Source organism: Otolemur garnettii, unplaced genomic scaffold, assembly GCF_000181295.1.
Source record: "Otolemur garnettii isolate 467f Iridium unplaced genomic scaffold, OtoGar3 scaffold00061, whole genome shotgun sequence".
In the NCBI taxonomy this organism is placed as follows: Eukaryota; Metazoa; Chordata; class Mammalia; order Primates; family Galagidae; genus Otolemur; species Otolemur garnettii.
In genome coordinates this window covers 3,624,177-3,638,195 of record NW_003852456.1, presented here as the reverse complement: position 1 = coordinate 3,638,195, position 14,019 = coordinate 3,624,177, and the positions used below count along the sequence as shown (strand labels likewise).

The 14,019-nt window shown below is 46.3% G+C and overlaps 1 protein-coding gene across 2 annotated transcripts in view; it reads left to right on the top strand.

The window, feature by feature from the left end:
* Positions 1-14,019, top strand: part of WWC2 (WW and C2 domain containing 2) — a 130,484-nt gene that overhangs the window by 84,480 nt on the left and 31,985 nt on the right. Inside the window, exons 9-14 of one of the 2 annotated variants that reach the window (XM_023514905.1) lie at positions 601-843; positions 3,717-3,806; positions 5,626-6,206; positions 10,632-10,761; positions 11,722-11,802; positions 11,902-11,988. In XM_023514905.1, the coding sequence (XP_023370673.1) occupies positions 601-843; positions 3,717-3,806; positions 5,626-6,206; positions 10,632-10,761; positions 11,722-11,802; positions 11,902-11,988 (1,212 nt within the window). Of the gene's footprint in view, positions 1-600; positions 844-3,716; positions 3,807-5,625; positions 6,246-10,631; positions 10,762-11,721; positions 11,803-11,901; positions 11,989-14,019 lie in introns of both variants that reach the window. The other variant, XM_003792793.3, reaches the window with a different exon arrangement.

The following is a 14,019-nucleotide window of genomic DNA, read 5'->3' as shown; positions in this document are numbered from 1 at the left end:
CCTTAGCCACTGGAGCCACAGGCGCCGAGCCTTTTCAGCCTTTTTGATCTTACAACATACCTGTACTTAAAGTTAAACTTTCGCAGCACTCTTAAATTATGTTGATCAAAAGAAGAATAAGAATATACCTATAGTGCTTCTTTCGAAAATAATTTAATGAATGATCTTTAACAGTTTTTGCACCACATGTCAGTTCCTCTCACGGCACACCAGTGTGCCCCAACACACTGGCTGAAAATCTCTGCTCTGAAGGGAGACCTTCCAGGCACGCACACGGGCAGACTCTCAGGGCTGGCCTTCCACGGCCCGGAGCCTCTGCTTCTGAGCCTGTGTGTGCCTTGCCGTTACCCGTCAGGGGGCTGCTGTTTTGGTTCATTTTACAGGTGGGGAAACCAAGCAGGTGACAGTGGAGTGTGGTGTCAGGACAGAGGCTGCGTGGAGTACAGGGCCCCACCCCAGCCTCTCGCCATACCCCTGTCTGGGAAGGTCCAGCCAGGACAGTGCAGACAGCCTTTCGCCCCGAACTCGGCCTGGTCTGTGTTGACCCTTCTGTGCAGTTGTAAATATTATGTGCATGTCTCTTTTGTCCCTTTATATTAGTATGGCCAACTTAAAGATCGAGCTGTCAAAATTAGACAGTGAAGCCTGGCCTGGGGCACTGGATATCGAGAAGGAGAAGCTGATGCTGATTCATGAAAAAGAAGAACTTTTGAAAGAGCTGCAGTTCGTCACCCCGCAGAAACGCACGCAGGATGAGCTGGAGCGCCTGGAGGCCGAGAGGCAGCGGCTGGAGGAGGAGCTGCTATCCGTGAGGGGTGCTCCCAGCAGAGCTCTGGCTGAGAGGTTCGTCCTGCCCCTGGGGACAGGGCAGCTTGACCCTGTGGGGGTGTCTTAGCCGATGCTGTTGTCCCTGAGCTTAGGAATCTTTTATTTATATGTGTAGTTTTGAGATAGAGTCTCAGTCCATCACCCTGTGTAAAGTGCCATGGCATCATCGTAGCTTACAGCAACCTCAAATTCCTGCACTCAAGTGATCCTCCTGCCTCAGCCTCCTGAATAGCTGGGAGGGACTACAGGCACCACACCTGGCTAGTTTTTTTTATTTTTAGTAGAGATGGGGTCTTGCTCTTGCTCAAGCTGGTCTCTGAACTCCTGAGCTTAAGGGATCCCCCTGCCTGACCTCCCAGAGTGCTGAGGTCACAGTGTGAGCCACCTCGCCTGTCTTGGGCTTGGAAATCTTAATCGCATCTGTTCTTAGTGAACTGAGGAGCTGCACAAGAGAACTTTCTGTAGAGCAACAAAACACACCTTCCATTGGCAGACAGTATCGGTTCTTCAGTATTCTGCTGGGAATGTGAAAATGGCCAAGACAGACATTGCTGGGGAATGCTGGCATGAACCCGAATGCAGCTTGTCTCCAGCTGAGCCTGATAACAATAGCTGTAAACTGTTGCCCTCTGATAAGGAAGATTATCTAGACTGTTACAGTGACTGAGGCTTTCTATCCTGCATTTTATTACGCTTTCATTTCTCAAGAAAGACAGTTTGCTACCTTTGATACCCTAACAGGTCACAAAGCATTCACATGGATTTTGTTGGTCAGTTGAGACTCTTCCTCAGAAGCAGGTGAAACTGGAAGGGAAGAGACTCCAGGCAATTTACTGATCTGTTCTCTGGGAAGGTGTGAGTGGGCTATTTAAAAATTCCGGTTCTCAAAAAAAAAAAGAATTTCGGTTCTGTAGGGAGATCAGCTGGAATATTAAGTGAGGGAACCTCTGTGTAAGTTTTATGCAGATACGTCAGCGTAGAAGCCATTGCTGGCTGATAGGATCAGACACCTGCTTGGGGGCACACCACATGGTGGCCCTTCAGAACCACCGAATATACATCCTTTAGGGACAAGTAGGGAGCAATGCCTGTCCCAGAACAGTGGGAAAGAAATCCTCATTAGGAGAGTTTCAGATGGCCTGGAATTAACATCCATAGAAACATCCACTCATAATCCAATTGCTTTTTATTTTTGTTGATTTGTTCTGAGACAAGGAGTCTCACTCTGTCACCCTGGATAGAGTGCCATGGTGTCATAGTTCACAGCAACCTTAAATTCCTGGGCTCATGTGATCCTCCTGCCTTAGTCTCCTGAATATCTGGGACGACAGGCATTGAGCAAAACAATGCCTGGCTGGTTTTTCTATTTTTAGTACACATGGGTCTCGCTCTTGCTCAGGCTGGTCTAGAACTCCTAAGCTCAAGTGATCTTCCTGCCTTAGCCTCCCAGAGTGCTGGGATTATAGGTGTGAGCCACCACACCCAGCCTTGAATATTCTGTAAAACCAAGTGCTGGAGGGGAGGTTGTGAATATAATTTTCTTTTTAGTGGGAAAAGGTCTTCTTCTATAGATGATGTGAAGTGAAGTTTTTCCTAGGTACAGACTTCTGGGTTTAGGAGAAGCCAGACTTCTATCCCACAGGACACTGGGGCAGAGGTGGGGCAGTGTGAGGCCACACTTTGCGAAAGGCAGCTGAAAGGGAGTGCGGAGCAGCTAGACTCAGGTCGAAAAGCCCCTTTCTCATCCAGGAGACCAGAAAGCAGGGATTGGAGAAGAGATCAGAGGGGCAGATGTGCACCCTCTTGAAAGGGCTGACAGCTTCAGCCCCGGTCCAGGGGAAGCTGGGGAGGTGGTTTCCCATGAAAGACACCTGGAATCTGAGGAAGACTTCAGGCTCCCACTGGGAGAGGCTTTGATGATCACATCAGAGGCAGACTGCAGTCCCACTGGAAGGAGTTTTGTGACTATCTCCAGTGCCTTCATCATGCTTCTCCCCATGAAGGTCTCATCCAGACACCTACAGGAAGGAGGTACAGTGCTGGGCATGCTCAGTGCTGCTCAGGCAGCCTGGGGAGAAGAGGGAGCAGCCGTGGCTGCCTCTGGGGCCGTGAGCTCTAACTGGGGACCAGGGGACGAGAACATAAAAGCCAAGCAAGCTTTGGGAGTTCAAAGTAACCATGAAGGAGGGGAGAGCAGACTGAGGCTGGCCTAGAGGCGGCAGAGAAGGCCTCTGTGTAAGGGAAAGGAGGAAGCCCTGGAAGTTTCCATGCTGGTGAGAATCAGATTCTGATGCCATCCTGCCACCTCCCTAAAACATGAGAGGGACTTCATTTTAGTAAAAACAGTATTTAGTTTTAAAACTTGCCTCAAAAGGCCAGGTGCAGTGGGTCACACCTATAATCCCAGCATTCTGGGAGACCAAGGTGGGAGGATCTCTTGAGCTCAGGAGTTCAAGACCAGCCTGAGCAAGAGTGAGACTCTGTCTCTACTAAAAATAGAAAAACTAGCCAGTTGTTGTGGTGGGTGCCTATAGTCCCAGCTACTCGAGAGGCTGAGGCAGGATTGCTTGAGCCCAGGAGTTTGAGGTTGCTGTGAGCTAAGACAGAGTGAGACTCTGTCTCCAAAAAGAAGAAAATTTCAGACCCCTAGCATTTCTGAATTCTCAGTACTGCTGGCTGTGTGGCCTACCTTGCCCTGGTCCTTTAGCTTGGCCACACCTTGGCACACCTCTGCCTCCATCCTTTTTGCTGGGCATCCTGTATGTCTACTCCCCACACTGCCCCTGTGATACGTAATGTTTGTATAACAAGAATCTTTCTTTTCTTCTAGTCTTTGTGTGTCATCCTAACCATTTGAAAATAAATGAGTTTCTATATTTTTGTCCTAGATTGAGATTGGAAGAGAAAAGAAAAGAGTTGTTACAGAAACTTGAAGAAACTACTAAATTAACTACTTATTTGCATTCACAACTTAAAAGGTAAGCCTTTAGATTCCAGGAGGGAAAATTTACCACTGACTATGTTCAGGCATGTTATCTAGTTCATCTTCCATTACTTTTCATTTTATTTTCAATTATAGTGTATTTAAAAGTAAATGTAGGCTGGGCAGAATGGCTCACACCTGTAATCTCAACACTCTGGAGGCTGAAGCAGGTAGATTGCCTGAACTCAGGAGTTTGAGACCAGCTGAACAAAAGTGAAACCCTGTTTCTAGAAATAGAAAAACTAGCTGGGCATAGTGGCACATAACTATAACCTCAGCACTCTGGGAGCCAGAGGATGGTGGACCATCTCAGCTCAAGAGATGAGTAAGAGTGAGACCCCATCCCTACAAAAACAGAAAAACTAGCCAGGTATGGTGGCAGGTGCCTGTGGTCCCAGCTACTTGGGAGGCCGAGGCAAGAGGATCACTTGATCCAGGTTTGAGGTTGCTGTGAGCTATGATGCCACAGCACTCTACCCAGGGCAACAATGTGAGACTCTGCTCAAAAAAAAGAAAGAAAAAGAAAATGTAATAGTTACAGGAGTACAATTAATATTTGACCAAATTTAAAGTCACAATAGATGAATTTTTTTCATGACCCCTAAAGTTATATTTAGATTACTTTTGAAATACGCTATAGGAAGAAGATACATGTTAGCTATCAATACATACTTAGGAAAATAACATTTTTCCATTACCTCATCTTTTAAAAAGGCAAGGTAGAATAGATGTGGATTTCCTTTTATTAGTTAGGAAAATACTCCATAAATTCACACACAGAGAAGAGGTAAAGGTTAGTGAAGCTGGAGGTCTTTTGTGTAACCTCTTGTGTTTCTCTAAAACAAAAAGCTTTTTTAAAAATGCAGTAACTATGTTGGTACTTTGTGCTGTTCATCCTCTTTTCCTCTTTCAATATTTTTTATTAGCAAACATGCTTTGGGTATCCATGCAAATAAATTTACTAATAGATATTTGATCTTTTTTTTAACTTTTGCTAAGGGAGGATAATTTTTAATAAGAATAGAATAGCTACTTAGAAAGTATGTTGAGAACAAGATTTCTTTGTTATTGTTGCTGAGACAGAGTCTCACTCTATGCCCTGGGTAGAGTACAGTGGCATCGTCAGAGCTCACAGAAACCTCAAAATCCTGGACTCAACCAATCCTCCTGCCTCAGTCTCCTGAGTAGCAGGGACTATGGGCACGTCCCATGACACCTGGCTGGGTTTTTTATTTTTTGTGGAAATGGAGTCCTGCTATTCCTTAGAGTGGTCTTAAACTCCTGAGTTCAAGCAATCCACTGGCCTCAGCCTCCCAGAGTGCTGGTTACAGTGCTGAGCTACTCTGCCTGGCTGGAGAGCAAGATTTAAAATGTTGGTGAGTAAGTGTGGAAAATATAATATCCAGTTGTGTGCAACGTAATGACATTTTGGTCAAGGACAGACTGCCATAAATGATGGTGATCTCATAGCACTATAATGCCATATTTTTGCTGCACCTTTTGTTTTTAGAGACACATACTATTGTGTTATAGTCGCATACAATATTGAGTGCAGTCACCTGCTGTACAGGTGTGGCCCAGGAGCAATAAGCTGTCTCATACAGCCCAGGCGTGTGGGACTGTACATTTCTTGAGCATTTCAGCCTACCATGGAGGTTTGTGTGAGAACACATTCTCTGATTCCATTGCCTAACAATGCATTTCTCATAGCATTTCTCTGTGTTGGGTGTCAGGGGTATGAAGGACTCGGGGGGGCTGGGATTGGGTTTTCTGTGTAGGACTGGACTTGACAGCATGTGCTTTTGTTCCCTCAGCCTCTCTGCCAGCACCCTGTCCGTGTCATCCGGGAGCAGCCTGGGCTCCCTGGCGTCCAGCCGTGGCTCTCTGAACACCTCCAGCAGAGGGTCACTCAACTCTCTGAGTTCCAGCGAGCTCTATTACAGCAGTCAGGGCGATCAGATAGATCCGGACTATCAGTATAGACTGGACTTTCTTCTGCAGGACAAAGGCGGCTACATTCCCTCTGGGCCCATCACCACCATCCATGAAAATGAGGTGGCCAAGTCCCCCGACCAGCCTGGTCAGAGCAGACTCTCCGGGGTGACGGCCACCGCCACAGCCCACACTCCCTTGCTAACTGAGGCCCCCAAGTCTGTGACCTCCTTGTCCTCAAGGTCCTCCCTCTCCTCCTTGTCCCCTCCGGGCTCTCCCTTGGTTTTGGAAGGCACCTTCCCCGTGTCTCCCCATGACGCCTCTCTGCAGCAGTTCACGGCCGACTTTGACGACTGTGAGTTGAGTAGCCATTTTGCAGACATTGGCCTGGGCGAAAATTCCATCTTGCTGGATTCTGACTCAGGAGGAGCATCCCAGTCTCTTCTGGAGGATAAAGACCTGAGTGAGTGTGCTAGAGAGCCTCTGTGTGAAGGGGCTGCAGGTAAATGGAGACCTTTGCTTTCACACACTCCCTCTTCATCATTCTAAGGCAATTGATTTTTTGGATTGATTTGAAGGTTACTTTTTCCATATAAACAAATGATCTCCTTTATGTTCTTCTTCTTCTTCTTCTTCTTTTTTTTTTTGTTTGAGTCCTGTCACCCTGGGTAGAATGCCCTAAGCTCACAGCAACCTCAAACCCCGAGGCTCAAGCCATCCTCTTATGTCAGCCTCTGGAGTAGCTGGGACTACAGGCACCCACCACCACGCCCAGCTAATTTTTCTATTTTTTTTTTTTTTTTTTTTTTTTGAGACAGAGCCTCAAGCTGTCCCCCTGGGTAGAGTGCCGTGGCATTACAGCTCACAGCAACCTCCAACTCCTGGGCTCAAGCGAGTCTTCTGCCTCCGCCTCCCAAGTAGCTGGGACCACAAGCGCCCGCCACAACGCCCGGCTATTTTTTGGTTGCAGCCGTCATTGTTGTTTGGCGGGTCCGGGCTGGGGATTCGAACCCGCCACCTTAGGTGTACATGGCTGGCGCCTTAGCCGGTTGAGCTATAGGAGCCGAGCCAATTTTTCTATTTTTAGTACAGACAGGGTTTTACTGCTCAGGCTGGTCTCAAACTCCTGAGCTCTGGTGATCCACTCACCTCAGCCTCCTGTAGTGCTGGGATTACAGGTGTAAGCCACCGCACCCAGCCCTAGTCTCTTTCTTCTGAGTAATCGTTTTGGCTTTAATTCAGTAGATGTATTTATGTACCAATTACGTGCCTAGACAGTGCCTGGTGTGTTGTCCACAGACCCTCTTTGTATGCTTACTGACTGGGAACATATTTTGTGAACACATGTCATACTTCCAAATAGATTTTGGCTCTGAAATACCTAGGCAAAGAAGAGGGCTTTCTTTTAGAAGATGGCCTAAAACAGATTAAAACCAAGGCAATTAGCATACTAGCTAATTAGTACCAAGGTTCAATGTTTGGATTGCTCGGGGAATTCTATATAAATACAATTTTTCTTTCAAGCCAGGCTCTCTCTCCCTTTCTGCCAAAGAAAGGCAAAGTTGATTTGCCTTTCCACATGCAGTGTCACCCTGCCACCTCCTGGCCAGGTTAACAGTTGCAGCCCAGGGAAGTGATGGCCTCAGAGGAAGCTCTTACCCCTGTGTCTATACCCGGAGACAGAACAAGGGGAATTTAATTGTTTGTTTTCTTTTGCAAGGCAGAAACTTTTACTATATTAGAAATGGTTGTAAAGAGCATAAGTTGGTGCCCTTGCTAGCAAATGATCGCTGCTCGAGGTGACATGTGGAATAAAAGCCCCAATGCACATCCCCAGAAGCCTGGTTCGGATCTGCATGCTTTACTGTGTGTCCTGCTGAGCGGCAGGGGACAGGCCTCTTTAGAGCTGTTTTCTTGTTATTCTGAGAAGCATTTTTATTTTTAGGAATTCTGAGTATTAATCGATTGGCCAGCTCAGATGTGTAGAATCTGAAAATAAGATGGAGTCGGGCAGACATGACCCAGCTGGTCTGGTTGGTCTGGGTGCTAAGTGATCTTCATCTTCTGTCTCCTTATTCTTATTATTTCACAAATTTAGTTCCCACCCTATAGATGCCTGTCTCAAGTAGTTTAGGTGGATTGATTTAAAGTATTAACTTTTAAATTGCAATATTATACTGGTCACTGAGTTATGCTAATTATTATTTAAACTAAGGGTTAATATAGTCTTTACTTTAAAATTTTTAAAACTGTAATTTTAAAAATGGTAAAACAAAACAGTCTCAGAGTGGCTACTCTCACTGTTCTTCAAAATCCCAACCTTCTGACAAAGTTTGGTGGACCTATCACCGGCTCTACATTTTGGCTGACAGTGACAAGAGGCCAGACCCTCTTCATCCAATAGCATTTGTCTTCCAGTCCTGTGCCCTACCCATGGCCTGCAGCAGAGGTAGGGCTTATGTGACATTGTGACATTTGGGTGGCTTGTGTGCTGTCGAAGCCACAGGTAAGAGTTACTGAAATAAACAGGGAGCAGCATGCATAGAACAGCCGTAACAAAGTGGACAGCCACATTGGGCCTCACTCCTGCTCCCAGGAAGGGATGCATGGGACCCCTGGGCCAGCCAGGCCTGCTCCGGCCATCTCACTGCCTTGGCTGGCTGTGTTTTGGCAAGCACGTTTCCCGCCTCTTGGGCCCATTGTTCCTCATCTGCATGATGGGGATTATACGCATCTGGTGATCCCTGCAGCATCCTGGGGGGTTAATGCCATGACACGTGTAAAACATCCAGCTGTGTCTGGCACTCAGCACACACATGACACTGATGGCTGTAAATAACACAGATGCTGCTAAGCACAGTCCCCACCACAAACCACTGAAAGTTGGGAATGAAGGCCCAGGAGAATGAGAAGAAAGCTGAGTGTTCCTTGTGCCGTTCTTCTGCGCTTTGGACTTGAAAGACCTTACGTTCTTGAGCATTTCCAACTGGTCTTGCTCTTTGTGTGTTTGGAGTATCCTCTAGTAACCACTTCTCAACATTCACTCAATTTGGAGGGTCCAATAAGTGAGGTCGATGGCTGGAGAAGGAAGGGGAATCAGCAGAAACAATTCCCCAAGGTCTGTCACCCACCCAGCAAGCCCGAGGCTGAGGTCCCTGTCCTGCAGGTGGGTTTGGTTGGCGCTGCCTTGCTCCCGGCACTCAGGCCTGCTACTGCGTCTGAGAGATTCCTAGCTGGAGACAGTTGTCTCTGAAACTTCTGTGAAACAGTTTAAAAATGCACATCGTATTAGAAAGCTGCTATTAAAAAGTCACCCTAAAGGGCCAGGTGTGGTGGCTCACGCCTGTAATCCCAGCACAAGGGAGACTGAGGCTCAGGAGTTTGAGACCAGCCTGAGCAAGAGCGAGACCCTGTCTCTATTAAAAATAGGAAAACTAGCCAGGCATTGTGGTGGGCGCCTGTAGTCCCAGCTACTGGGGAGGCTGAGGCAGGAGGATCGCATGAGCCCAGGACTTTGAGCTTAGTGTGAGCTATGATCCAACAGCACTCTAGCCTGGGCGGCAGAGCAAAACTCAGTCTCAAAAAAAAAGTCACTCTAAGGGAAAATCCATAAATCCATCCAAGAACTTTGACTACAGATGACATTCAGTCTCACGTCTGAAAACTGCTGAAATCACATATTGTTGTAACTAGAAGGACTAATTCTTTCAGGTCACCAACATTTGTTCTATTCAAGGGACGTCTGCCCTTGCTGTGGGGGCAGGCGGCCCTCTGTCAGGGACACTACTCATCTCCCCAAGCACCTCTTTCATATAAACTGCGCTCTCCAGCACTGGGCCCCGCTGGATGACAGAAACCACGTTGGAATAACTCCAAAGTCCTCCACAGTCATTCGCTGTCATTGTCAAAGTCAGTTTGGGGCTGTGGTGGTTATTCCTCGGAGTAATCAGTGGATCATGTCATCACCTTCACCCCTCACAAAGGGGGCTAGGCGGAGAGCAGGCACTTCATCATCCAGGAAAAAGCATTCCCACTGCCAGAAATGAAAGGGGAAATGCAGCGCTCAATCCTATAAGCTGAAGCCTTCAGACTTAAACATCTTAACAAGATGTAAAGTCACAACTCAGGAGGGGGCCAGAATGCATAGCAATGCGGTCCCCTCACGCTTGGCCCACTGAAGGATGAAAGGGAGCAGTCAAGGGAGCAGTCCTGGGCTTATTACAGCCTGGCTCACAGCTCTAAATGAGTGTTCCTTGCTCCCCACGGGGGACTGGCTTATGAATATGAGTTACAGATAAAAGTTAAGTGGTAGTTGGTGCTAAAGATTCAGTCGCACAAAAAGTTGTTTTGATGATATTAGCTGGTGAGGAATTCCTATCAGCTAAAGACATTTTTCCCGTAATTTCTCTCAGAATAGTAGCAAAGGAGATGTAGAAAATGGCATGTGGAGAGAAGGGTCAAAAGCAAAAGAGGTGGAAACCTTTTTTCCATTGAGTAGCCGGATGCTCTATCACAGAAATAGCTCTAGTGCTTGAAGGAGGATAGTTTCTTTCTTACCCCCAAGTCTCTGGTAACTGCAGTGAACGCTATATATAAAGACATAAAGAGTTCTGAACGAGAATTTGTGTAATTCATTCCTTCCCTTAAAATATTTCAGGACAAAGAAAAACCATATTTTCTCATACATAATGACCAAAATGCCTGGCATCCCTGGAAACTTCCATGTCACAGTGCCTGGAATCGTGCATATCTGTTGGTTTAAATAGTAACATGCTTGGCTGTCAAAAGGAAATTTTAGTTTGGATTTCTCATGAGCAAACTGTGTATTTTGTACTTAACTTTTTCTGGCAGGATATTCTAATTAATGCTATCTCCATCCCCGCCTTAGATGGTGAAAAATCATTACCAAAAAGAAGAGGACTTCACTTGCTTGGGGACAAAACCACTTGCGTGTCAGCTGCGGTGTCCGATGAGTCTGTGGCTGGGGACAGCGGTGTCTATGAAGCGTTTGTGAAACAGTAAGGACTCAGCAGGGGTGCTAGCCGCGCCCTGTGGCCTCGTGGCCTGCCTGTGGGTTATGCCTGTAAATGTGCTGGTACCCCTCGTCCTGTCTTTAGAATCAGAAGGATATTAGCTGCTAAAGCAATGGTGTGCCTGAAAATTTCAGTATACCGAGAGCATCTCGTCAGCCATAAAAATAATAAATAAATTGGTGTCCTCAGAGGCAACTAATCCTCATAAAAATTTGTAAATACTTGATTTTAGTAGGAAAGTGGGAGTGATTCTCCAGTGCCCGTTTGGCCTCTCCTGTGTATCTGGAAGCCCAGAATGGCTCAGGGGTGTGGGTTGCCCTAGTAAGACTCAGGAAAGCCAGATGTCAGTCAGTCTTGGCCCAAGAGCTCTGAGGCAGACTCTTGAAAAGGTAAAGAAAGCTTCTAAAACCACCAGCTTTCACTGCTGTTAGTGCCTCTGGGATAGCATGGGAGACCTATTAATGCAGGTTTTGGGGCCAGGTGGGGTGGCTCATGCCTATAATTCCAGCAGTCTGGGAGGCCAAGGCAGGTGGATCACCTCAGCTGAAGAGTTCAAGACCAGCCTGAGCAAGAGTGAGACCCCTTCTCTCCTAAAAATAGAAAAACTAGCCAGCGTGGTGGCAGTGCCTGTAGTCCCAGCTACTCAGGAGGCTGAGGCAAGAGGATCGCTTGAGCCCAGGAGTTTGAGGTTCCTGTGAGCTATGATGCCACAGCACGCTACCCAAGGTGCCAGAGTAAGACTCTGTTTAAAAAAATTAAAAATTGGGCAGCCCCTGTTGCTCAAGGAGCAAGGCACCAGCCCCATCTACCTAGCCCGGGCCAAAAACTGCAAAAAAAAAAAAAAAAAGCTAAAAATGTAAGTTTTCATTCAGAATCATTAAGTGGCAAATTGTGACCATAACAATTGATATCCCCATTAACTGTTCACATCTTCACTGTCCCTAGGCCCAATGAAATTGAAGATGTCACATACAGTGAAGAAGATGTGACCATTGTGGAAACTGCCCAGGTCCAGATAGGACTCAGGTAAAGGAGTGTGCCTGGGGACGGGAGCAGCTCTGAGATCAAGGCAGTGGCAAGTGGCCTGCGGTCGTTCTTTACTTCATCTAGATTCTCTTTTGACAGATACGATGCAAAAAGTGCAAGTTTCATGGTGATTATAGCACAACTCCGAAATCTCCATGCCTTCTTGATACCTCATACTTCAAAAGTGTAAGTAAAATCAGCAAAGAACCTAAAAACTTCCACATGGGATAATTCTATATTGTAATCCAACAATTCATCAAAGTGAAGATATGGGAAAGACAGAGTAGGGCTGATCACGTCTAAATCTATGGTAGGCAAAGATGAAGGGAAACGGGAGAAAAGTGTGTTGGGTTTTAGTTCTTGTTTAACTGAATCATTAATAAAAATAGGAGCCAAGACTTTTTAATATCCTTTTTCAGCCAGAAATTCTGTATCATGCTAGGCAGGGGCCTGATTATTTGAAAGATAATTAAAGTTTTTGTTATTGTATAATACTTAAGTACTATTGGTTTAGAGGAATTTTCTGGTAGTTCACATGAAAATGTAGTGAAATTTTATTTATCAGGACAATATGGCTGATCAAACATTTTATCACACTACATGCTAAGACCATGTTTTTATCATCAGTCACTTGCCTGGGACCAAAGACTTCTTAAAGTTATTTCAGTTCCTCAAACGATTCGGAAGTGGTGTCACAATGCTGTGTCATTTATTGCTTCAGACTGTTTGTTTCCCAGCAAGTTCATTGTAGAGATCTTTACCACCGTTCATACTTTCCAGAGTAAGAGTTTCAGTGACTGGTAATGGCTCAGGGCTGCATGGTACCAGAATGAAGCCAGATTTTAACTTAGCATCTCTGACTTAGAATCCAGGATATGTATCCCCAGCCTGCCTTTCAACTTCCTGTAAGAGGTGGATCTTAATATTTGAAATATGCTGTGCAAGGGCTTGAAACTGAAAAAGAGCTATCAAGGGATGATCCCCAAGGCTCAGGCAAGTGGATGTTTTCCTTAATGGGAGAACATATTCTTCATCAAAAGGGACTTGAAAAGCCGAGCATGGTGGCTCACACCTGTAATCCCTGCACTCTGGGAGGCCAAGACAGGTAGATTGCTTGAGCTCAGGAGTTCAAGACCAGCCTGAGCAAGAGTGAGACACCCATCTATACTAAAAATAGAAAAACTAGCTGAGCCTGGTGGAGGGTGCATGTAGTCACAGCTACTCCAGAAGCAGGACTAGGAAGGTCCCTTGAGCCCAGGAGTTTGAGGTTGTTATGAGCTATGACATCACGGCACTCTACCCAGGGTGAAAGAGTGAGACGCTGATCCAAAAAGAAAAAGAAAAGGACTTCTAATAGAATAATTGTAAGAGTTCTGGAAGTTTTTTGGTACGGGTTTACTTTTAAGTTCACGTCCTAACATTCCAAGAATTATCAGAAAAAAAGAAAGTGGATCTAAGAATTAAAGAGCCATGTCAGGTCACTGAGCAGGCAGCAGCAGAACAGAGATGGGCTATGTCTGTGTTTTGCAAAGCATCGGCGCTGGAGCAGGTGGGGTTCCAGTAGGGCATGGGCTCCCAGGACTTCTTAAAATCGAGGCATGGCCTGTCCACATTAGTAGTAAGGCCAGTAAAGAGAGCAGGCATGATGTGGTGGTGCCAAGGTCACTCCAGGGAGCCTTCTTTCCAGGCCTGAGGTTAAAGACCCCAGTTCGCAGAGTTCTGAGAATCTGGCTAGATAATTTTATCTGTGCCTTCTCCCTGTGGGTAAATATGCCGTGATATTGACGTGTGCCCTTGGTGGCCTTTTAGTAAGGCAGATCAGGGAGAAGACAAGTCTACCAGAGACTGACTCTGTGAACAGTGAGGACCAATTTACAAGTCCAGGAGAAAACAGAATGCCCGGAGAATGAACACTTTCTTTAAACTCAAACAGTGCCCCCCACCCCCACCGTCCACCTCAGCTGAACAGTCCGGGCCACCCTTGCCACCTCACAGGAAGTCACAGTGGCCCTTGTGCCCTCTGAACGTGTCGGGGGCCAAGGGTAGTTGAGGTCTAGTGGTAGTGTTCAGCTTGCCTGGGGGGTGCACAGCCCGATTACCTGTCAAATTGGTCTGAACCTTTCCTGACGTACCTAGCAGCCTTCTCTTAAGCCCATATATAAAATGACAGTGCTAAGAAGGACAGTTAGTACTTGATATTCTTTTTTTTTTTTTTTT